This window comes from Cinclus cinclus, chromosome 5 (assembly GCF_963662255.1).
Source record: "Cinclus cinclus chromosome 5, bCinCin1.1, whole genome shotgun sequence".
Taxonomy (NCBI): Eukaryota; Metazoa; Chordata; class Aves; order Passeriformes; family Cinclidae; genus Cinclus; species Cinclus cinclus.
This window is the reverse complement of record NC_085050.1, coordinates 25,630,446-25,654,780: the sequence shown is the minus strand read 5'-3', so window position 1 is coordinate 25,654,780 and position 24,335 is coordinate 25,630,446. Positions and strand designations below refer to the sequence as shown.

The window sequence follows — 24,335 nt, the reverse complement described above, 5'->3', positions numbered from 1 at the left end:
GTCCATCAGAGTTGTCCACCATGTGCTCGTGGTTTATTGTCTTTCTCCTTGTGTGGCAATGAATTTGATTGCTGTGAATCCTTTCTCTGGTATCTCTGAACTGGGCAGTCGGATGGCCCTAACTGGAGCAGGTTGTTGCTGCATTACAGAACAGCCATGATAGCAAATGAGATGTACTTTACACAGGTTTTAGTTAGCTAATACTGGCAGGGCATCTTGCTTGAACTTGAAAGTGCCACCAGGCTATAGGTTTTTGCTCTAGATGGCATTTTAGGCAAGGGAAATTCTTCATGATGAAGGAAAGGAAGTAAGCTCAGGTGCTAAAGTACTTATTTCTCACTAGTGAATAGTTAAAAAGAGCTGGTCTGTGCAAGTGAGATATTCTGCTAGTCTGTTGGTATGAAAACTTTCACATTGATGTTTCTCATGAGTGTGGTCCTTCCAAAAGGCGACACAAATCTGCTCATAATTTTACGAATCCTTTTCAATGTGTAGACTGTTAGTATCCTCGTATCTAATGAACCTGTGCAGTGTTTCACCATAACATAACAACCGACATAACAACCTTTCACCATAATATTTCTCTCTCTCTCTTTGTTGTTCAACTTGCTTATCAGTGATACTCTTTAGTTTGAAAGTGTGCTGTGTGTGTGGTTTGGTTGCTGTCCTCCCACACAGGGCACAACATGCTTGAATTAACCTTTCCATCCTACAGCAGCTTGCAATGACCATGAACATGAAGCTAACTATGAGCTTATGAACGTTACATTTCTTCATGCTTTAGCATCTTTATTGTTTGCTGTATGGATGGCAGTTCACAGCAATATATAGTTTGCATTGGATTTTGCATTTTCAAAAGGCATAGGCTGAATCCTGGTTCCTGTGGTTACCCTGCATGTGTTTGGGTGGGCAGGAGTCTGCAGTGTGGGAAAGGAGGATGAGAAGGGGGAGAGTTTGGGCTGCAATGCCCATTAGCTCTGGAAATGCTGCACAGAGTATATTGGAGTAGGCACATCACTTAAATGTTTATTAGTGTGCAGAAACCATTTGCTTCTACAAAGAAGGCAAATGGTAGTTCCCCGAGGGAAAATGTTTAACAGTCTTATTTAGAAGGATTCCTCTGTGGAGTCAAGCAGAAGGCAGTTTCTGAGCTGCTGAACTTGGGAGGTGCAGAATGCTCGTCTTCAGTGGCAGTAGTGGTATTTGCCATTAGGAGCAGACTTGTGTGAAAACTTTCTTGTGTTGACAGAACTGTTACAACTGATAAAAACCAACCAGGGTATAAATAAAAAAACAGAATAAAAACCTGAACATTTTGGGGGGTTGCTCATTTTGAAAGTCTCTTCCGAAGGAGGAAAGGTCCTTCTATAAGGGTTGTGTTTGGTTCTTGTAATTTGAATATAGAGGAGACAGAAGCTACTGAAATTGCAGTGCTGATATTTTAAGGAAGGAAAAATAAAAGCTCTGGGGCCCACTCTAAAGCTGTAGGTTTCAGGGTAAAATTGTGTAGCTTCATTGCAACACTAGTATTGTGCAAATACTTCATTTGGAGCATAACAACATTGTAGAGTTCCAAGAAGCTATGCTTCTTACTTTTCTTTTTTTAACAGAAGAATAATTCATTCTACTGTTGTTTATTCCTATGGTGTTTATCCTTTTTAAAAAAAAAAAAAAAATTACCCTGATTCAATGGGATTTCCATAGTCATTGCATGAGTGATTTATTATTTTACATAAATGAAAGCACAATCTATTACAGTGCTTCTGATCACTTCACTGATTACTCTTCTTTTTTAATGTAAGATGAATAGCTACTGAAATGAGTAGGTTTACAGAGCGTTTTTTTCATTCCAAGTGACAGGTCATAACTTTCTTTAAATACTTGAGAGTGAAAACTGAGTTGGAGACATAACGCAAAGCTATTCATGTGAATGGGAGCAGCTTAACAGATGCGTGGGAGTGCTCACTTGTAAAGGGCAATTTATAAAGAAACCTAAAATGTAAAAAAAAGTTGATTATGTTATAGAAATGATTCCCTGTTTTCTGTAACATCTACTGATAGAAAAAGTCAGCTATAAAATGAGAATCTGCAGTAATTATCTTTCTACAAGAATCTTGATTTTATGAAGTAGAACATGTGAGATGTAGATTAAGTTGAGAAGCTTACAATTTAGTTGTTAAGATATAGAAAAGGCAGGGATGAGAATATTTACTTTATAACTAGACAGGAGTGGATGAGTCTTAAAGGCCTTAAGGAGGGACTGGAAAATAGATGAGAGAAGGTTAGAGAAGGCCTAGATTTTTTAAAAAGAGCGCAGAAGAGAAGTTGAGAAACTTTAATCTATGAAGGTAATTCAGGGAAAATGCAAGAAAAACAGGCTTTTTGGAGGTACCTGAAAGATGCAGAAATTGCACATCAGCCAACAAAGAAACAAAACAAAATAATCTCTGACTTATCTATGCTCTTCCTGCTATGGGGTAACAAGCCTTGTGGATAGCAGAGACTGCAGATATCCTGTGTTTTCATCCCAGCAAGGGTTTTTTGACACTGCTGAATGAGATATTTTCATATGTCAGCATTAGAAATTACCTATATAAAAATTTTCTTGTAAATCTAATTGCAGAGAACATGGGAAGCTGATACTGTGTTGAATAGGCATGAGTGGCTTGTTTTCAGATTGACAGCCTGTCTTGAATGGAATGTCCTATTCTGCATTTTAGTATTTTCACTACTGATACTTTTGGAATAGAAGCTTGTTGAGTTCTCAGGTGAAAACTTGAAGGAGCTGCAAGTATTTTGAAAAATAAGTCTAGAAAACCATGTGGTATATTTGGATTAGGTATGTGGTGGGTTTATTGTTTGCCTCTTTTTTTTTTTTTTAATTTTGTGGAATGCAGTTCAATGTGGACAAGTAGAAAAGACAGGAATGCTGAAATGTTCAGATACAGAACAGCAATAAGTATCCAAGTGTCAGGCTGTCCCCAGCAAGATAATCCTCTGTTACAGGATAGTGAATCATAAACTGGATATGCATCAATGATACCTTGTTGCTGTGCAAACGGCAAATGTTACATTAGGATGAAAAAACATGACTCCAAATCCTTAAAACTGAATAACAGGGCGTCGGCTGCCGTGCTGCATCTGGTTTGGGGCAGTAAACTTCAGCGGAGTTGTGGATCTGCCAGCGAGGTTCAGGGCAGGAGCAGCAGGAAGGATGAGCTTCCCAAAAGCCAGTGATGAAGGGCTCGTGAGTGGAAAAACAATTGTTTAAAGCAGAGAGATGTACTGGAATCTCAAAAGACAAAAGACCCCTCTCAGCTCTGTAGTTGTGGAGGCCATCATGCGAACCTTGAGAAAGCAGCTAAAGCAGCTGGTGCCTTGGCTGCGTGACCTCTTGGGTCTTGTTTTGGGCTCTGCTTGCTTGCCTGTGATGCCTGTGGGCTTGGGCTCTCCTCTCTGCATGGAGGCTGAGTTAGGGCTGAATGCAAAATGCCACTCACCCAGCAGCCAGAGGGTGGTCCTGAGCAGGGAAAAAACAGCAGAAATGCTACAGCAGGGCTGGGCAGACTGAGAGCTCTGCTTGTGTGAACTTCACAAAAGACCAAGAAGAGAAGAGTTGTCTGAAAGAACCTGAAGAGTTATTTTGGCAGTTATTTTGACAGCTGAAGGGTTGTAGGTTATTTAAGGACTGACATGGACGGAGACCTGGCTGATTTATTATGTGTCCTTTACTTTTATGAGATTGCAGCAATGTATGGTGACTGCAGTGTGCACATTTGACTGGCTGCCTCCCCATGCAGGAGAAGAGTAAGTCACAGATAATGCAGTGTAGTCATAGTTAGGTAGTTGTATCAGTGCTATGGCAGAGAAATTATTTTGTGATTTTCAGTCTCTTCTGTGCCGGTCATTGACAGCTGCAGAGCAGCCAGACCATGGTAGTGGATTCTCAGTTTCTTAATTTGCATGACATGGTTTAAAACTTTCTTCTTCTCAATTATGTTTGAATTTTTTTCCCCTTTAAATTCTTCTTAGCAGTCAGATGTTAAATCAGGTCAGACTAGATTAGAATAGTAATCACCTTTTGCTTTTCATATCAAAATTCTATCCATTTTCAAAAGGCAAATAAAAATACTTGATACTTGCTTTTCTTAATAATTAAAAAAATAATTGAGGGAGAAGGACATTCTTAAATATATTTGACACACTGGATAATATAGGAATGGAAACTCTGGCCACCTAACACTAGCTTCAGTAATTATACTTGTGGAATCAGTAATTGCTTACCTCAACAGGGAACTGCAGAAGTATCCAGTCAATGCTTCTTATTAATAAATGGCAATACTATTAAAAGAAACAAAACCCAAAAACCTGCAAGCCCAACCTCCTGCCCTGCAAAGAACCAGGAAATGAAACCCATATATTGGACTCTGGAGCATATTCTATCAGAGCAGCTATCTATAGGCAGTGTAGGCTTAGCCAGGCTTTTTGTGGTTTTGCAGTTGAAGAGCCACTCCATAAAAGGAGATAAAAGTAGTGCTGTGATGTGCTACACTGGTGAGAATGCAAGTGTCACAACTCCGTGTGTCACATGCTGATGATCTTAGGATTTCCTACATGGGGGTAAGCATGGAAGAAAGAAATCATATGAACAAGAAGGAAAGAGAGAAAGAGAGAGCATGGGGGTGACAAAAATCTAGATATTTCTTGTCAGCAGGGCTGACTTGTGCATATTTTCATTGAAGCTTTTCCTTTTCCCCCCAAATCTAATGTCCTTTATATTGTTCAACACCCCTACATACACACATACTTCTGTGTGAGGGTAAGAAGTGCAGTATGTTCATCAGCAAAGAGGAAATACACTGAAGAAATATTTTCATCTGATAGTGAGGATATGGGCTTCTGAAGCTGTAAAGCTTCTGTATTTAGCAGAGGAATAATTCCAAAGGTATAGAGAATCAGCTGTTTGATTGTATACTCATCTAAAGCTCGGGTATTTCTTGTCTTACTCTATTCTAAGATGGTTTTTAAGGAATTGTGTAATCCTATGTTTGTTCCGTATTTGACAACATAAGTCTAGTGTTATGACTTCTTCATATGACTGTTTAATATACTGAAATAAAGAGGGTCTTTATAAAATATTCTTTTTGGGTCGTATGGAAACAAGACTTGGGCATACCCATTATGAGCAAAGAGCAGGACTTCTAAAACTGTAAATCAATATTTTGAAACGTAGGTAAATATGAAATATGTATGGCATTTTGAGAAGCTTTATATGATAGTTTCTGTATAGTCACTTCCCTTTTGTTATTTTCAGCAAGAGGCTGCATTAAAAAATGCAACCCACACCAAAACCCCAACCTTTAGAGTGACTTTGAAGTACATATTTTGCCTATTTGTTTTCCTTATTGGCATTTAGTATTTTTATACCTTTATTAATGTTCTAGCCCATATTTGCTTCTACAGGCCTCCCTCTAGAGGCATAGATGTATCTCTAGTAAAGGAGTGGACCAGGTTTAATAGGTTCAATTTCACTGACCTGTGTTTTTTTCCAAATCCTCTGTGAATACTTGTATTCCATTCAGAGAGCATGCTGGTAATGTTCTGGTAAAATACTGCTACCTATGCAATAAATCTAACGTTTTCCTACTCTTAGCCATCTTCCACCCCTCCCCCCCCCCCAAAAAAAAAGAATCCTTAAAAATGTTCCTCTGCTTCCTGCACTTTGCCATTGCATGATTAGCCATATTACTAATTTTGTCTCTTTGTAGCAGAGGTCACTTTTTGGAAAGAGTGGGTATGGTTGAATTTCTCAGGGCTGACTCATGCTTGCACCTCTACTTCCCAAGTGCTTCAGGACGAGAGCTCTGCCTTGATTCTGCACTTCATGTCTGCTGTAAGGCTGGAGCAGAGCCCACAGAACCCATTTACCTGTAGAATAAATGCAACACAGTTATGGTATGCAAGATATTCTGTTATTATAAAGGGAATTAATTTAAGTAGGGAGGAGAGAAGAATTGCAGTGGCTGTACACTTGGCATTAATAACTGTTACTTCTGATGTGATCTGAAAATGCCTTGAGCAGTAGGTTTGTTTTTAATTTCACGTATGCAAGGCTTGTTTTTTTTTAATCTATAAAATATGCAAAACCAGAAGAATCTTCCCTGACATTAGGTTTAATAAGGTGGATTGACTTGTAAGGGGGTCAGCTATGTGTTAGCATCTTGTGATGAAGCAAACTGAGCCACTCTAAATCATGAAAACATACAAAGGTATGACCTAGGAAATACAATTACTAGGATGATGTGCTGTACATCAGGGGATTTCCTTTATGTTTTTCCCCCCAAATGTTAGATGGTTATCTAGTTGGATTCCTGTTCTTTGTCCTGCTGTCAGTGTCCTCTGAACTGAGCACTCACTGAATGCCAGAATTCGCATGAAAATCTCTGAGCACAGGAGGAGGGTGATTCAGATAAAATAATAGTTTGTTGCCCTAAGGGATTTCTGTCTTTCTGGATACAAAAGTATTTTCTGTCTGTCCTACAACCTCAGTTAACCAGCAGGTGGGATCCAAGCATTATGAGTACCCCTCTGGACACAGAAGTCTGGGTGAGATAAGTTACAGGAGTGGCGTTTCTACTTCTTTGCATGCTGCTGTGCAAGGAAGACATCTGGAGAGGTGTCTTCAGCACAGTTATGTGGAGTGTTGAATTCTGGGGTTCTTGAAAAGGTTGATCTCGCTTGGACCCTCCTGTTCTGCCTTGGCTAATCTGGCAGCCCTGAACTTCCAGGGCAGCCACACAGTGACAAGGAGAGGGAGAGACATTACTGCCTGCTCTGCCAAGTGGTGTAGATTTCAGTAACAACTTTTGGCCTTTGCATGACTGTTTTACTTTAGGGTGTCTATGTTCAAGTAAGGGAGTACCATAGAATATCCTGCGTTTGGAAGTGACCACCATACTATAAACAGAAAACTTAAAATGACTTTTTGGTAAAAAAAACCACCAGGGTTGCATAGCTGGTACAAAATTATTTTTCAGTGTTACTTGATAAATCTTTGTAGTATAGCTCATGATAATGTCTATGATTTTATTTTTTTTCTTTATGGTTAGTTAAAGTGCCTAATTCCGCCATACATCCCCTTAAAAAACCCACCTCTCTTGTGTGTGTTGGTTTTTCGGGTAACAAGTAAGAGTTGCATCTTTATCTGAACTTATCCTTTGTCATTCTTCCTGGTGCTGACCATGATGTACATGAATTTTTCATGCATGTTTTCTCTGCACTAATCTATGTAAAACTCAGAGTGTTAAATGTATTTTAAGTGCTGATGAAACATCATGGGTAATTAACTGTAGAGTTTCTAGGGTGATGGAATCATAACTGCTGTATTTGAAGGTGTTCTTTGTTTCTGTTTACAAGACTGTGTTTTAAGTTGCTTGTGATTGTACCAGACTTCTGCTATTTGGGCTAAAATTTCCATCCCCAAGAGAGGACCTGAGTAAGGATTGGCATGGATGTTCTGGATGCACTTGGCAAATCAAGTTTTTTGGTGTGTATTAATTCAGTACTGGCCATGAGCTGCTACTGCTTTTGTTTTGTTCCAGACTCCAGTAGAAACTTCCTTTCCTGCTAGAGATTTGTTTCTCCCAAAAGTCAGAGGTGGCCCTATGCAGTCTTTCTGTGGATTTCAGTAGACCAAAGCCCAGTACACCTGGCTGTCATTATCAGCTGTTCTTCCTTGGGGCTGACTCTCCAGAGTGTTGAACTACACTGACAAACCATGCACTGTGCAGCACCTGCTGAGCACCCGTGCCTTCTTTGAAATTCTCATAATAATCAGTGTAGGTGACTAAATCTTCTTGGATTTAGTCTGTGCTTTTGATTTTGTTTCTCTGGGTTTCTGCTAGCCTTGTTCAAAGGAGTTCCTTCAAACAGACCCCACTTTTGTCTAGGGTTACATCCATTTATTCTGCTTTCTGTCTCATCACGGACTTGTGCTGCCTGTGTAGCATCCAAATTTCCCTGGAACCTTAGTGGAACACAGCAGAAGCCTCCAAATGGTGGGAGCACTTCAGCCACAGAACAAGGGAGCAGATGAGATGATACCAGTTTTAATCATTTAAACTCAGCAAGAGGAAGCACCTCTTTTTTCTTAAGTTATTTTTGTAAAGAAGAGTATATTAAACCTATGATTGTATCTGGTTGGAAACTTTCTATGTAAAGAATTGGTACTTTTCACTAAGCAAATTTACTGTGCTCACTGCGTTTTCACAAGTGCAAATCTTTATACCCTCTGTTTTCAAACAACTTCCCCAGTTAAAGTCGCATAAAGTGAAATCATTATTATAAGTGGGAAAGAAATCAAGACGTCTCTGCTGAAAAAATAAAGAGAGAGTTAGATAAATTGGTTATCTTTTTACAATTTTTTTTTCTTTTCTCTTACAGAAAAAGTACAGAAAAGGATCTGTGGATATTTCAAGGATTAAATGTGTCGAAGTTGTAAAAAGTGATGGTATTATTCCATGTCAAAATAAATATCCTTTTCAGGTATGTTTTTAAATTACAAAATACATAAATTAGTGCTCTTTTCAACAACACCAAGTCATTTGGACATAACTGCCCTTAAAATTTCTGTACATTCCAACAATGTGCCCATTCTCTGTTTCTTTTGGGCTGGTAGGAAGTAGTTCAGGATCAGTGGTTAAAACACATCCCAGCAGCAAGCTCTGCTGCCCATGCAATTCCTTCCTTTGGGAGATGGGCCACATACACTTGGTCTTTTCCTTTTCCTAACCCTCTCAGCTTGAATTTTGACTGGAAACTGCCCTGCCCTAATCTTCTGCTGGAACAAGTTAGCTGACAGCCCAATTTCACTGTCTTCATTCTTTCACATTAAATTAAATCTAATTACAATGAAATTATATAGGGATAAGAAAATCAATATAAAACGTGTTGGTTTTTTTCCCCCCTTTTTCATTGTGAATTGAATGGAAATGAACACAGAAAATAAAGTGCTTAGAGGGAAAAAGAAAAATGTGTGGGTTGGATGCTATGCCTCCTTACTACAGAGGGAATGGTTGGAGTGAGGAGGAATTCCACTGCTGGAGAGGGGCAGCAGTGATTCTGATCCATTTTTCCCAGAGCAATACTTGCTTTCTGACAATACAAGCAGTGGAGAAATAAAAAGTCACTTCAGAGCAATACTGAATTAGCTGGGAGAATGTCTGATTACAGTGTAAGTTTTGTTCATTAAATTGAATTGTTTTTAGAAAAAAAACACAGTGAAGAATGAGCAAAGCCAATTGTGAAGCAAACATTTTAAGGAATGCTGACAAGATAATATACCATTATAAAATTCTTCCTAATTATCCTGTAAACCTCATGTCTGAATAATAAACCTTAATAACCTTTCCCAGTTTCTGCATTTTGTGCCTGAATACACTAATTTTGCAAAATGTAACAGTCATTTGTATTTTTCCATTTCCTCTGTTTCTTTAGGAAGAAATGAATTAACATTATGAGTTGAATGTATTTTGATTATTTCTTGTCTCCCCTCCAGGTTGTATATGATGCTAATACACTTTATATTTTTGCACCGAGTGCACAAAGCCGGGATCAATGGGTGAGGAACCTGAAAGAAGGTAATGGGAATTGCTTGTACTGAAACTCTAACATAGGCAGGTACCTTTGGTTGAGCTATCTGCATGGATTGGAGTTAACTTGGTGCTGTGCTTTGGATTTGTGACCAAAACTGTTACAAACATACCAGTGTTGTAGTTGCTGCTGAGCAGTGCTTGCACTGCATGGAGGATTTTCCATTTTCCTGCTCTGCCCTCACAGTGAGTAGATTGGGGGTGGACAAGAGGCTGGAAGGTGACACAGCCAGCACAGCAGGCCTGGACTGACCAAAGGGATATTCCAGGCCATATAAAGTTGTGCTCAATAATAAAAACTGGGCTAGAGGAAGACAGGGAATAGGGTTTTTTACTTCCATATTGGCCGCTGCACAGGGGTTGGCTGGGCATTGGTCTGCTTATGGGACATGGTGAGTGATTTATTTTACACTACTTCTGGGTTCTTCTTTTCTCTCTTTTGGTTATTAAACTGTCTTTATCTCAAGATAAAAGTTTTTATTTCTTGTTCTTTCTATTCCTTCCCCCCTCCCACTGTGGTTGTGGGAGTGGGTGAGTGCCTGTATGGGTGCTTAGCTGCTCGCTAGCATCAACCCACAGCAAATTACAAAAATAAAATGGTAGAGTTTCTGCTGCTTATATCCACCAATTTTAATTTTTTATTGGGCCAGCTCATTGCTTGTATGCACAGGTACTTGCATACACAGGGTGTGGTAGCAGGTACTGAGAACTTCAGATACTCAGACTGATCTAGTTTGATTTTATGAAGTGCAGCTGTAATCAGAATTTGACTCTGTTTTCACACAATGAGTTAAAAAATTTATCCAAGCTAGCTGATGGCATCACTGAAAAGTCTTGTTTGGATGTAGCTAGACAACACTGTGGGCCTTAAGCTGATGTGAAATGATAAGAAGTATCTCTGCTGAGATGTGATCAGATAGTTGCTTTCACAGTGAGTAAAGGGGTTTTTTTATTAGCTTCTTAATGCCCTCTCTCACCATCAGATGGTTACATTAATTGCAGGTGGTCTGTAAAGTAACAAGAAATTATTTCTGGGCTGGGGATTCAGAGTGGCCTCTGAAACTCAGCAAGCCCATAGTCTGGGGTAAGGAACCTCCCAGGCCAAAATGATAAATTATGCCACAGAATAGAGATAAGTATCAGCCATCTTTCCCTCCAGAACACTGTAGATGAATTTGAATCACTTGCAGCAGTGACAAAGGAGGAGGCAGAGCTCCCACTGCCTATACAGCTGCCTGACTGATGGCAGTGGTGCAGGGTCTCCTTTCATTGATGCACCAAACCCCTGCTAGGGTTGTTGGTGTAGGGGGGGAGTATGGTACCCCCTCCTGGAATAAAGTTATTACCCTAAATATATCCTCTATGACTGTTGTATCACCTCCATGCAAACTTGCAAGAAGAGAAGCTGTGCTCAAGTAAGGGCAGGTAAAGATTATGCCTCATGTCAAAGATACTGTAATATGCAGTAAAAATTACCCTTTTGCAGACTTTTTTTTTTTTCATTTTTCAATATATGCGCTTTTTTCTTCTTGTAGAAATAAAGAACAACAGCAATATAATGGTTAAATATCATCCTAAATTCTGGACAGAGGGAATTTATCAATGCTGCAGACAGACAGAAAAATTAGCACCTGGCTGTGAAAAATATAGTCTTTTTGAAAACAGTAAGTGCATATGTTTTCTTATGATGTTCTTCTGGCATATTTTTTCTGGATTTTTATATGATTTTGTCATCACACCAGGTTGCCCTGGGTATTAGGCAAATTTATAGAGCAGAGTCAATCATTGATACTGTGCCTAAAGTAAGTCAAAGTTAATTCCCAAGTATTCAGTAAAAAAAAATAGAAAAGCTAGCAAAAAAAAAGATGTTTAGAGAAATCTGAAAGGAATTATTGAAGTTGCCGAATTTAATTTGTTTTTTTCCTCCCATTTGAAACTTATTTGACCAAGTGTTCACCTCAGACTGAAGATAAAACCTTATGGTGAAAAAGATTCAGCTACAAATATTGCCAGCTCTTCAGTTATTTATTAAAACCTCTGCATATCCTTGCAAAAGAATAATAACTGCATTGCAATCAGTGTTACTACACCAAGGTAAAAATTATACAAGAAGGGGTTTAATGTATTTACAGGCACTGGACTGAATTTCCTCAGAGGTTTGTAAATGTTCCTATGCTGAACCTGGATGAGCTGTGACTTCTGTAGGCACTGCATCTTCCAGCATCCAGATTGCAGGTTCTGCTGATCTGACAGTGGATGCAATACATACAATACTGCAGTATTGTCCAACAAAGGACCTAGTAATTGTTCAGTCCTCAATTTAAGGAAAATGCTATAGTAGGGAAAGAAATTGAGCCATTGCTTATGTCCCAGTTAAATCTGTGGCACCCAACTATTTCTTATGTCTGCACAGGCAGTCAGGAGGCCCTGGTGATTGAGTTGCATTAGAGGACTTGCAGAATAAACAGTGGCTCACGGCTGATCTGATTCAGCAAAATTAAAAGCACGACCTTTTAAATGTGTAAAAAAAGCAGTGCAGGAAAAAATAGTTTTGGATCTGAGAGATGTAATAAGAAAATAGATACAACTGTTAAGCATTATTTAGCAAAGCAAGGGTCAGGGCCTTATGTTTTTTAAAAGGGCAGATGTTAATAGATGTTAATACTAACAGGTTTTTAGATCATGGTGAGAAGAACGCTGCTTCATTTTCTTACACCTTTTTTATCCTATCCCTTTTTTATTTCTCATAAATTTCTGCATCTGTGGGCTGGTTCAGAGCTCTCTGTGGGATGCTCTAGTGTGGCATAGATGTTGTCAAATCTGTGGTATCTATAGGCACCTATAGCTTAATTGGAGTTCTCCTTGCTTTCTGAATTTCTAAGCCATACTGAAGGCTTGTTAAGATATGCAAGCCTTATGTGCAATTTAAACCCTTTATTTAGTTTTAAAATTTATAGCTAAGTGAATAGGTATAAATCCTCTCCTGTGCTTTGTTTTTAGATGTAATGAGATTGTCCACTTCAATGCCAGAAAAAAGTGTGGTAGGTAGAATCTTTAAAATATTGACTAATTACTGCTTTTTGAAAAACTGCTTGAATTTCTCAAAATGCTTTCTGTATCCTGGAGCAAAGGTCTATTTCTGTATGCATCAGTGGGCATCATGCTCTGTCTCATGGTGAAAAAAAAATCCCACTGAAAATTAGCTGCATCTATTAGCTGTGTCTGTACTGCTGGTGGAAGATGTGGGCAAGAAGCAAATGCCAGCCAGTTTTACTCTTTACTGGCAGCTGCAGGGCTGTAGTACAAACCAGCCCCATGGATGGCACCTGAGGGGTTTGTTGCCACAGGCCCCAGCTGGCCCCCAGGCCACCACAGGACTAGCCCAGTTTTTGCCTCCAGGATGCCCTGGTGTGATGGTGAGGGTGAATGGGGTGGAAAGATGGAGCAGCACGGGATGATAATTTAATCATGTTGTGTTGTTTCCAGAGAAGGCCTCCACCACCTGTTCCTCCAGTTGAAGAAAGTGGGAATGAAGAGGAGGAAATAGTGGTGGCAATGTATGACTTTGAACCTACAGAACACCATGATTTAAGATTAGAGAAAGGTGAAGAATATACGGTGATTGAGAAGAATGACATTCATTGGTGGAAGGCAAGAGACAAATACGGGTAAAAATGAGTTCCTTATTTTTTGTTATAAAATTCATAAGTCTATTTTCATATTGTAGAAGTTTATATTGACTGTGTATCAACAGATAACTGCATTAGACCCTACATTAGGCCCAGGCTCTGAAATCTCATCCATATATTCTCATGCAGAAACCAATTTTTAAAGGTGCAGTGCTCGATTGTGAGAGCGAAATGCAAAGACAGCTGCATTTTCCAATTATCTTTACTTTCCAATTTTATAGTTCCCCAATTAAAGCACCAGCCATCCTTTAAAACCTCGCTAGACTGGCAAAGTATTTCCACTTCCCTGGGGAACATCTCATTAGGGAGCAATATAGTTAACATTTAGTTGAGCAGGCTCTGACTTCCAGATTTGAATAATCATAATTTTATTTAATAGCTGGATCATTAGGGACAGTCTTTGAATAAGTTGAGAGAGAATTGCAGTGAGATGCTGTGATGACTACAAGTTCACATTCCCTGTATTAGAATTTTCCCTGCGGTTTCAAAGATGAAAGTTTTCATATTTCAATATTTATCAGGTTCCTGTTGCCATATGTTATGGGTAGTTGTGAGTTATCAGGCTGTGCCAGGCTCCAAGCATATTTCCCATGACTGACTGGGACTTCTGAGTGCAGAAGAGTGACATAGGGTTATTCACTCTCCTTTGACACTTCTGCTGGTTTTCTTAGACACTTCTGCTGCCCATGACACTTTTCTAGGGGCGCTGAAAGTTAATCTGGAAACGCTGATGTGGAAAATTAGCTTCTGAATAATCAGTAATAGAGTGGGTGAGTCAGTAATTAATAAATTGCATCGAGAGACCTGTGGTAATTAGCAGAATGAAACAACCCCCTTTTAGGCATGCAACTTTACATGTTTTGACTCAGATGATATATTTTACATTTTTTTAGGAAACAAGGATATATTCCAAGCAACTATGTAACAGGAAAGAAGTCCAACAACCTTGATCAATATGAGTAAGTGAATGCTTGAATTAAAATTTGGAATATCATAAAATGAAACCTATGCTTCAAGAATGACAATATGTTTTTATCATTTTGAAAGCAACTGTTCACGTATGGTAGCACCTAGAGGTTAAACTTAACTGAAATAGGCATATATTTTTTCAGATTCTCCTCATTGATTATGTTGGGATTTATAATATAGGGTCAAGTCAGCACGACAGCCATCAGGCATGTAGTATTCTGGTTATCATGGTTAAAGCAAAAAAAACCCCTCTTAATTCACTGATAGAGAAAGGGAAACTTTGATGGAAATTTACCATTGTAAGTGTGCTGAATTATGTTTTAATAGCAAAGTGACATGCAAATCCAAAGTTTGTAGGAGAAAGCAGTGGAAATCACTCCAAATAAACACAAAAGATTGGATATTTTGGAAACTCTAGTTTTCAAGAAAATATGTAGTTTGATGCATTTCAGGTTTCAATGTATGCATGCAATTTAACAGCTATAAATGTCTAGCTTTTTTTTTTTTTTTAATGCCTTTTCCAGTTGATGTTTAATTAAGGAGTACTTACTTAAGAACATCAGAGTAAAATTTAACAGGATACTCTCCAAACCTGTTCTTGATACTCAAACGCCATTATAGGATAAACTGCTGTGCCTGAGAATTTAGGACATATTTCATGACTTTTAGATAAAATGGAGCTGTAAGAAAATAATAAATAAAACCAATTTTCAAAACTACGTTAGTAGCTCCAAAAATTGCTCTCAGCTACATATGGCTTGTACTTGCCGTATTTTGACAGAAGGCAGAATTTCTTCTGGGATTTAGCCCTTAGCTTGATTAGAGGGGATTCTTTGTTGCTTTCTCATCTGAGAAACTCTTGCTAAGAGCTCTGTTGAGCTCTGGGCTGGGCTGCAGGGCTGGCAGAAAGGGAAGGAAGGAACTGGACTGCCTTATCTGGTCCAGCCACTTCTTGCTTTTACCACCTTGGGGCCAAAATTCTGAGTCTCTGCACAGTCCAGGGAGCATTACTCCAGGTCATGTACCAACTGCAAGAAACCACTATCTCCAGAACAGGCAGAATCTGATTAAAGGCTGCTGTGTTACTTCCCTGCTTGGTTACTGAAATAACAGCATAGCTCAAAACAACTGCACCACACCATTTGCAAACTGCCTGGTTTTCCTTTTTTTATTATTCTCTGTGACTGGCTGACATGCCAGCTGCTTTAACCTGCCCATGCAGCACAGAGCTCAGAGACGTGCAGCCATAACATTTAATTCACTGTTTCACCCTCCCCTTTGCTAGGTGGGTCCTCCCTGGGAGCCCAGAATTATGGAGATACTGGATGACAGAGCAGTCTGACAGCCAGCTCCATGGTGGTTTGACTGGTGTGCAGGCAGCTGCTTCCCCAGGGCTGCCAGCCTTCCCCTTGGGCTGCCCCTGACAGCAACTACTGCCATCAGCCTGGACGTGTTTGACAAGTTTTTTTTTTCCCAAAAACTTACATCAGATCCCTGAATTTTATGGGCTTTTGTGGGATCTCCCTGGATTTGTTTAGGGGCTTTTTTATGGGATAACTTCACATTATAGTAGAGACTGATTTTTGCATGTTATCAAAGGTTCAATTCTTGATCTTCATTTATCATAACATTATTTAATCTCTAGCTTCATAATACTTTGCTTAAAGCATTCTAGGTAAATCATGCACCTCGGGGAAGTTTAATTTACTGATGTTGTGTTGCAGGTGGTACAGCCGAAACCTGAACAGAAGCAAGGCAGAGCAGCTCCTCAGAAATGAGGTAAGCACATCAACCTTGCAGCATCAGCTGTGAAATTAACTTTAAATAGCTCCTTTAGTTGAAGCAAAGGTTTATTTTGTCAAGTGCACATCCTGGAACCAAGTGAATGAATCATGTAGCTTAAAACCAGTTACTCAAAATTTTCAATGTGCTTGCGTTTTAGGATAAAGAAGGTGGTTTTGTGGTTAGAGACTCCAGTCAGCCTGGCCTGTATACCGTTTCCCTTTATACAAAATTTGGAGGGTGAGTTTCTATGGCTTCTCTGCACACCTTGTGTCATCTGAACCTGTTTGTATCTGTATCCAAATTCATTGGCTGGGAGAAAGCCAGGAGAAGGCTCAGTGAAGAAACAAGGGCTGCTGTGATAGAGAAGATGAGTGACTAAAATGAACTTCTCAACTCCATGGTTAGATCCCATTTGGTTTAATCCAATGTGGACCTTAACCCCCACCCAAAGGAGGAGGTTTTTCTCTCCCACCCCATTTGGTCTCTTCTCTCCTGCCAGCCTGCATTTGTGTCTGCATGTGTGAGCTGGACTGGGGAGCTCACTGGGCTGAAAATTAACCTTTTCTGGGTTAATCTTCAACTTGGTTTGAGCACTGAGAGGAAGGCAAGTTGCCAGTGCTTAGGGTGTTTTACATTCAAGGTACTTGTGGTGGCCCTTTCAGTTTACTTTTCCTTGTCAATGTGCTCCTCTTAAAAATTCACAACAAATGACACTATATTATTATTAACGGTTATTATTATTTTTCCAGGGAAGGTTCATCAGGAATAAGACACTATCATATAAAAGAAACAGTGACATCACCAAAACAGTACTACCTCGCAGAAAAGCATCTCTTTAATTCCATTCCAGAAATAATTGAATATCACAGCCATAATGCAGCAGGTAGATGGATTGGATTCTTTCTGTTACTTAATGCTGATTTGGAAAGGAGTTTGAGACATTTTATTGTTTTAATGAAATTGGGGCTGGGGGGGTTGTGGATCCTTCCTTTTCAGGGAAGCCATGAAACACTGCAGTTTCACATTATTTCAATATAGACAGTAATTTGAAAGGTTTTGAGCGTGTCTGTGTATGTGTGTGTGTATGTGTGTGTGTGTGTGTATATATATATATATATATATATGTATATGTATGATGTATAAAATGTCACTGCTCCAGAATAACAGGAGAATAGTTGTATCAAGTCAGGAAAAGCTGTTCCCTTAGCTCCACATAGTGCTATTGTCAGTTGCCTGTAACCCACAGTAGATGGATAGGGATGGTACTTCCCCAGAACCCTTTCCAGGCCCTTGCTTTTTACCTGCTGGTCACTGGTCACAACCTTCCCATGCAGCAAACTGTTGAGGACAACAGTAATGTGCTGTTCAGAAAATCCCTACTCAAGATCCACAGCTCGTGGCTGATGCTGGTCTCTGCCCACTGTGTGGTGGAATGGGGAGAGTATAGGAATTGGATTCAAGGTAGAGATACTAATACTTCTTTTTTCCAAATCTGGTCTGTGCATAAATCTTGCTCATGAACTGTAGTTTCCAGATCTTTACATCAAACTCAGATGGCCCAGTATTTCCTGATGACATTTCTGGAAAATACACTCCAAAAACATGCTCCCACATTTTATTTATTGCAACTGATTTTTTGACATGTTCTTAACTGGAGTCTGCAGTGAGCAAGAGGCTGGGTTGCTGCCTGGTGCTGTTTCAGAAGTAAACTGTGTCTCTTGAATTATCATTGAACCTCAGGTCTCGTTACCAGGCTGCGTTACCCAGTGACCCCAAAGAAGACGACAGCACCAACGACAGCAGGATTCAGCTATGGTGATTGCCTGTTATGTTCATCTACATATATTCCAATGTTTTTATGTATGCTAAGATGCTACAGTACTTCCTAAAAGTTTTGGAAAGATCTGATTCTATGCTGTGGTAGGCTGTATGAACTTACACTGGTCCAAGTTGTACTTTCAAGACCCTTGCACAGAGTATCAGCAGAGGGACCACAGCTGCTGGTGTGCCAGGGACTGTAGTGAGGAGAGTTGGAATATGCCACTCGTGCTCCAGGGAATTTGGTATTTTCCTCCATGCTTTCTGCCATTGATATCTTGAGGTCTGCCTTATTAGAGAGCTGTGCCTTTAGTTCCTTCAGTTGTCTCCAGACTTCTGACTCAAACTTAGCCCTTTGATCTTTGTGGAGGGGTTGCTTTTTCGAAAAATGAATTTGAAATAATCATTTTTCAAGCATAGTGATGTGAGCGACTTTATGAGTTGGCACAACTTTCTGTGGTGGCATTTTGTTGAAATCAAATCTGATAGTATCAGTATGTAATTACTGGCCTCAGGAAAGTTTGAATTTTGACTTCTGTGTTAGTCAGGAGTTGCTTAAAGGTCATGTCCGCCTAGAAGTTTGTTTTGTGGTGTATAGAAGTGCTCCATTTTCAAACTAATTCTCAGACATTTTCTACCTAAATTTCTTAATTTGCTACTAGTCCAGTTTCCTTTTCCTCTTTCTTATCCTCTGCCAGCTCAGTAGGTTCCTTGACTGTTGATTAATTTGTTTTGTTTTATAGAGAAATGGGAGATTAATCCCTCAGAACTGACATTCATGAGAGAGCTGGGGAGCGGTCTGTTCGGCGTGGTGCGCCTTGGCAAGTGGAGGGCTCAGTACAAAGTGGCCATCAAGGCAATTCGGGAAGGGGCCATGTATGAAGAGGACTTCATTGAAGAAGCTAAAGTAATGATGTGAGTTGTGTGCTTGACACTTGGATTTCCAGCCCTAGGCCTCTGATGCTGTACACTGATTATAAATAAATGTTGGGGGAGGTGGTATTTCAGCAGTTTTGTGTGCTGGAGAACTAGCACTGGGTGGAGGAAGTAGTAACGACATGATCTCAATCTTTTCAGGAAGCTAACACATCCTAAACTAGTTCAGCTGTATGGTGTGTGCACACAACAGAGACCCATTTACATCGTGACAGAGTTCATGGAGCATGGCTGCCTTCTCAATTACCTGAGACAAAAACGGGGAGTTTTGAGTAAAGACACTCTGCTTACTATGTGCCAAGATGTGTGTGAGGGAATGGAGTACCTGGAGAGAAACAGCTTTATCCACAGAGACCTGGTAACATCCCATTAGGCAGCACACTCCTCTTTGAAATTTTTATTTTTGAACATACCTATTCCTTTTTGAAATGGCCTGTTTGTTTACAACTGCTTCTGTTCTTGCAGAAAATTGAGTGGATGAAGTTGGCTCTTAATGGTCTAGTCAAGTCTCTAAAACTGCTCTGTACAGAAAACTATGAGAGGTTTTTCTCTCCCAAGAAAAAGGAATGAAATTCTTATAAATAGTAGCAATTTGTGCTGATATAATAGCCTATCTCCTTTCTGTGAGAAAGTTGCCATTTTCACCACACATTGGTGCCATTTTCACCACACATTAATCCCTTGAGAAGTTATTTTTTTTCTGGGGATCTTTTACACAAGATTATCATTGTGAAAATGGTGCTATCAAGAGGAGATGCGCGTGTACTTTTTATAATGAGAATACACCACTGAACTTGGTAGATGGGTTAAATTGCTAAGCAATGAATACAAAGACCAGATTAGATAGCTGTAATTTGTCTGCAAGAGACTCCAGGTGTTTCATCCAGTTTTAACCTTCCCCTTGCAGGCTGCCAGGAACTGCTTGGTGAGCGACTCAGGAGTGGTCAAAGTCTCAGATTTTGGAATGACAAGGTATATGTGAGTGTGCAAAGGTATTTATGGAGATTAGGAAAAATGCACCTATCCCTTGTACCTAGCCCAAAGGCAACACAGACCAAGGAGAATTGCATACAAAAATGATCTTTTATTGGACCACCCTAGGGAACAGCCTTTGATGGAGTTTGTTTTACTTTTTATTTTCTGGTGCATTTAATACTAGCTTGTTCTGCGTTGATTTCATTTTCAAATTTTAAAAAAGAACTTGTGTTTCAGAGAGCGGTGCTACAGCAGAGATAATGGTTAATCTGTATTTTGGTAAATAGATGTTAGAAAGAGGCTGTTCAGTGAGTTTGGGATTCTCTTGGGGTAGATAGTTCAGGGCTGTGCTAGCTGAAGGGCTGGGAGATGCTGAGATCAAGAGGGGGGTTAATTTCCTGCCCTTGTTAGTACCTGCGTGGGTGATGTGTTGGTGAGGCAGTGGTGGGAGCTGCTCTTCCAAGAAAGGTGTTAAAGCACCGTGGTTTGGTTTCTGCCACATGTCTGTGCTGCTAAACTTCTGTGTCCCCTGACAACAGAACTCAGACTGGCTGGTGAAAAACAGAACATGAAATTTCTGCTTTTGCCTTATTTTCTCTCATAATAGAGATGTTTAACTTGCAGGAGGCCTAGTCCTGAGTTGTATAGCCAATAAATCACAAGAAAGGACTCTGGGGTAATATGAAAAATGAACAGAGTCGTGGCTGAAGCCGTAGTAGTGCCCCAGGGAAGCTTTATTGTGTGATGCTAACGCCTTTGGCCATTAGGTGGCAATATGAGCTTCTAATATTCCAATCCAAATCGAAATTAAAATTTGCAGATTTGGAGGCTGACAGAAGGATATAGCGTCCGTCTTTTTTGGTTTTGTTGTGGTTTGTTTGTTTGTTTTGTTGTTGTTGTTTGGGGTTTTGGTTTTATTTGTTTGTTTGTTTGGTGTTTTTTAGGTATGTCCTTGATGATCAATACACGAGTTCTTCAGGGGCTAAATTTCCTGTGAAATGGTGCCCCCCAGAAGTCTTTAATTACAGCCGATTCAGCAGCAAGTCAGATGTCTGGTCGTTTGGTAAGATATTCAGCATGGAAAGAAAGTGTATTTTTTTTATATTTTATTAATAGCAGTTAAGCTCTGTTTATTGGGAAGGATTCAGACATCTGAGAAGAACCTCAGAGAAACAACTTACCATGGTTTTATTAGTGATAAAATTCCACAGACACATTCAGTTGTGTTTCTCATTAAACCCATGCTACTCAAATAAGATGTTTTCAGTCGTGACATGTAAAAAGTGTCTAGAATATGGATCTAAAACTACTTATCTATCAGAAAGCCTGAGTCCAGGGCTCAAAATAAACATATATGTTTAAGAAGTTAATTATTTTCTTTTTCCTTTTCCCCCAGGTGTTTTAATGTGGGAAGTATATACAGAAGGAAAAATGCCCTTTGAAAAAAGCTCCAACTATGAAGTGGTAACAATGGTTAGCCAAGGGCATCGCTTGTATCGGCCCAAACTGGCCTGTAAGCAGATGTATGAAATGATGATGATGTGCTGGCAGGAGGTATACATTTATATATATATATATATATATATAAATTTTTTTTTTGGTCTTTGAATTGAAATAAAGGTTGATCTAGAAACAGCAGTTGTCTCCTCTAGAGCAGCATTCTGAGTACATCCAGGTCTCTCAGCTACTAATGTGCTTATTCTTAAGACAAAGATCTCCTCCTGGTTTGTAGCTGAACTAGACCTGTGATAAGATAAAACATTGAAGAAATTTCTATGAAATTAATTAACTCAGATTAAGTATGTGAAGGCATCTAGTAACAAAATTAACTCATTTCTCATTTCAGAGGTCAGAAAATAAAGTTGATGTAAAAGAGGCATTAGAGAATGATGCCCAAAATTCTTAGGAACATGAAAACCTTGCATAAGGAAAGATTGGAACAGTTCATTTGGGAAGGGTGGGAATGGGGAAGAAAAAGAAAAAAAGATGTGTAGTCCAGCAACATCTATTTATGCCTTTTTCAAAGCATAAAGAAAAGGTGTTGCTTACTGAGATTGACACATTCCAAAATCCAGAGAAGGAAGTACTTTTGCATTTCATACTTAATGAAATGCTAAATTCCTCACCAAAGAGCGATGATATGACCAGTAATTTATCAAAACCAACACAATTTCATTGATTTCTGATCACAGCTGTGCGTGCTTTCTATTTTTAGAAACCAGAGGAACGCCCGACTTTTGAAGAGCTGCTTCATGCAATCTTTGACATTGCAGAGGGTGAAGATGGTTTTTGAAAAAAGGAAGCAGCAACACAAGCAGAGGAAATGACACTTCCCAGAGATATGTGCCTTCATCGTTTCTTTTTAAGAGCTTGATCCTGTAAGCTGTTGGGTGCTGCTAAACCATGTGGGGGACCTGATGCACTCCAGAAGCAATATGTAATTATTATTATTATTATAATCTGGATGTAATATCTGATGCACTCCAGAACAAGGAGTTTTACACGCTGTTGGGAAATGAACACAGTATCTTCAGCAATCTTAGCAATCTCTGTGTTTTCTCTGAAAAGACAGCATTGCATAGCTCTAAAATTGAGTTCTTTATGGAGGCAGGAACTTGGCCAGAGGCCAGGAACTTCATTTGCATTTTGTGGGTTGGGTTCGTGTACGTACAATCCAGGTTTTTGGGTTTTTCTTTACATGGGCAGTAGCATTAGTAGTGATTTGCATGCTTAAAAATGGAACGTATTTATAAATGGCTTTTTCCTGGCACTGAAATATTTCCAGAGATTCTCCAGAAACATTATTTTTTCTTGGTTGATGTACGTTTATCAAGAAGACAAAATGTTCCTCTTTCATTTGCACATATTAAGCTGTTACCAGCACAGCCCTCAGTTTAACATAACACTCTAAAAGCTCTACTTCATGAGCTGTGATATGCCTGGAGTCATTGTAAGCTGGGTTTACCTCTCATGCTTAGTCTTCATGTTACTAATGAAAAATAAGTCCAAGATTAAGCACAACTTGCTGTCAGTGAAGCATAGTACCATGTTTTGAATTAATTATAAAATAATTTATATGCTGTATGTATTGTATATATATATATATTGAATGCATTTATTTATACAAAGTGGAGGGGTTTTGTCTTGAAATATTCAAGCCTCGGATTTGTCCTTCCTTCACTTAAACACTCAATTCTATATGGGGGGGGGCATTGTAAGTGAAAGAATTTCTTGAGTGTGTTTAAGAAGGGCTCATGTTTCTGTCTGTTGTCTGTACATAGAGTGATCTAACCTTTCTGTTCATAACAGAAGGTACCATACTGCATGTGTGTGTAAATAAACTGAATGTTAACTGTTGTTTGGAGCCAACTAATTTGTAGCCTATAATTTATTGTCAATGCGTCGTAAGTCAAACTAATTGTTCACATTTGTTCACGTTCACTGATTGAATGTGACATTATGGTAGTGCATGTGGATATATGGATATATGGGTATATGGATATATGGGTATATGGATATATAGATATATACATTTGGTGTGCATACATTCTCTCTCTCTCTCTCTATATATATATGTATGTATATAGAATGAATACATATTTAAATGAATTTGGCTGTGAGGAAATGTTCAACATTATCTGAACTCTCCCTTGGAAGTTACATGCCCTGTTCCCTCTGTTGGAGGCTAATGTCTCTGTAGTCTTACTGAAGCTTACTTCAGTTAACCTTTGAAGCAGTCCATATGAGGAGTATTTGCCTTCCTTTTTCACTCTAGTCACCTTCTAAGTAGCTCTGTTAAATGCTTCCATTTTCTGTTGTTGCTTGTGCTGTTGTGCCATTGTAATAGCAAACGGATTGCAACAAAAGTTTTTTTTTGCAAGTAGTCAGAGAGAAGTATGGTGAAGTTTATTGCCAGTGAAATTATTAAGAGTAACTATAGCTTAATACATTCCATCATTCTCACATTTGAGTATTTCAGTAATCAATTTTAGAGATGCTTAGGTTCTTCTTCTCAGGAGATTATTCCAACCATGCTAACCAACCTGTCAAATTGCTGAGTCCAAAACCACTCTCCAATCAATACCACCAGTGGGTATTGTTAAAAGGGAAAATCTAGGGGTTTCTACTCTACCCTGTAGAAAAAGTAGTGGCAAAAGCATTGTGGAACATCTAAGGTAAGCCAAGCACAACTTTCCTTCCCTAACTGCTCCTTTGAACCACTTTCTCTTAAGATCTTCCCAAGTATGGTGTTGCTAACTCTTTCAACAATACCTCGTGTTGTAAGTAATGTTTCCCTTAAAATCCAAATGAAGATTAGGAAAATCAGAAGATTAATTGATTGCAATGAACCTTAAGCCTATTTCTTTACAATAATTAAATATTTATCATTAATTTAGATAGTAAAACACACCCCAACTGCATGAAGTTTTCTCAGTGGGATCGGTGCTTTGAATCTGACCCTTTCACCTGCCTCTTCCCAGTACCTGAAGATAATTTCTGCCTACTTGGTATT

At 39.2% G+C, this 24,335-nt stretch overlaps 1 protein-coding gene across 1 annotated transcript in view; it reads left to right on the top strand.

The window, feature by feature from the left end:
* Nucleotides 1-23,291, top strand: part of TEC (tec protein tyrosine kinase) — a 44,372-nt gene extending 21,081 nt beyond the window's left edge. Inside the window, exons 3-18 of the mRNA XM_062492750.1 lie at nucleotides 8,443-8,544; nucleotides 9,557-9,638; nucleotides 11,186-11,314; nucleotides 12,651-12,691; nucleotides 13,137-13,318; nucleotides 14,233-14,298; nucleotides 16,033-16,087; nucleotides 16,251-16,330; nucleotides 16,843-16,976; nucleotides 17,834-17,908; nucleotides 18,655-18,826; nucleotides 18,989-19,205; nucleotides 19,755-19,819; nucleotides 20,767-20,885; nucleotides 21,219-21,376; nucleotides 22,038-23,291. Coding sequence (XP_062348734.1) covers nucleotides 8,443-8,544; nucleotides 9,557-9,638; nucleotides 11,186-11,314; nucleotides 12,651-12,691; nucleotides 13,137-13,318; nucleotides 14,233-14,298; nucleotides 16,033-16,087; nucleotides 16,251-16,330; nucleotides 16,843-16,976; nucleotides 17,834-17,908; nucleotides 18,655-18,826; nucleotides 18,989-19,205; nucleotides 19,755-19,819; nucleotides 20,767-20,885; nucleotides 21,219-21,376; nucleotides 22,038-22,115 — 1,755 coding nt within the window. The 3' untranslated portion in view covers nucleotides 22,116-23,291. The remainder of the gene's footprint in view (nucleotides 1-8,442; nucleotides 8,545-9,556; nucleotides 9,639-11,185; nucleotides 11,315-12,650; nucleotides 12,692-13,136; nucleotides 13,319-14,232; nucleotides 14,299-16,032; nucleotides 16,088-16,250; nucleotides 16,331-16,842; nucleotides 16,977-17,833; nucleotides 17,909-18,654; nucleotides 18,827-18,988; nucleotides 19,206-19,754; nucleotides 19,820-20,766; nucleotides 20,886-21,218; nucleotides 21,377-22,037) is intronic.
* The last annotated feature ends 1,044 nt before the right edge of the window (nucleotides 23,292-24,335 follow it).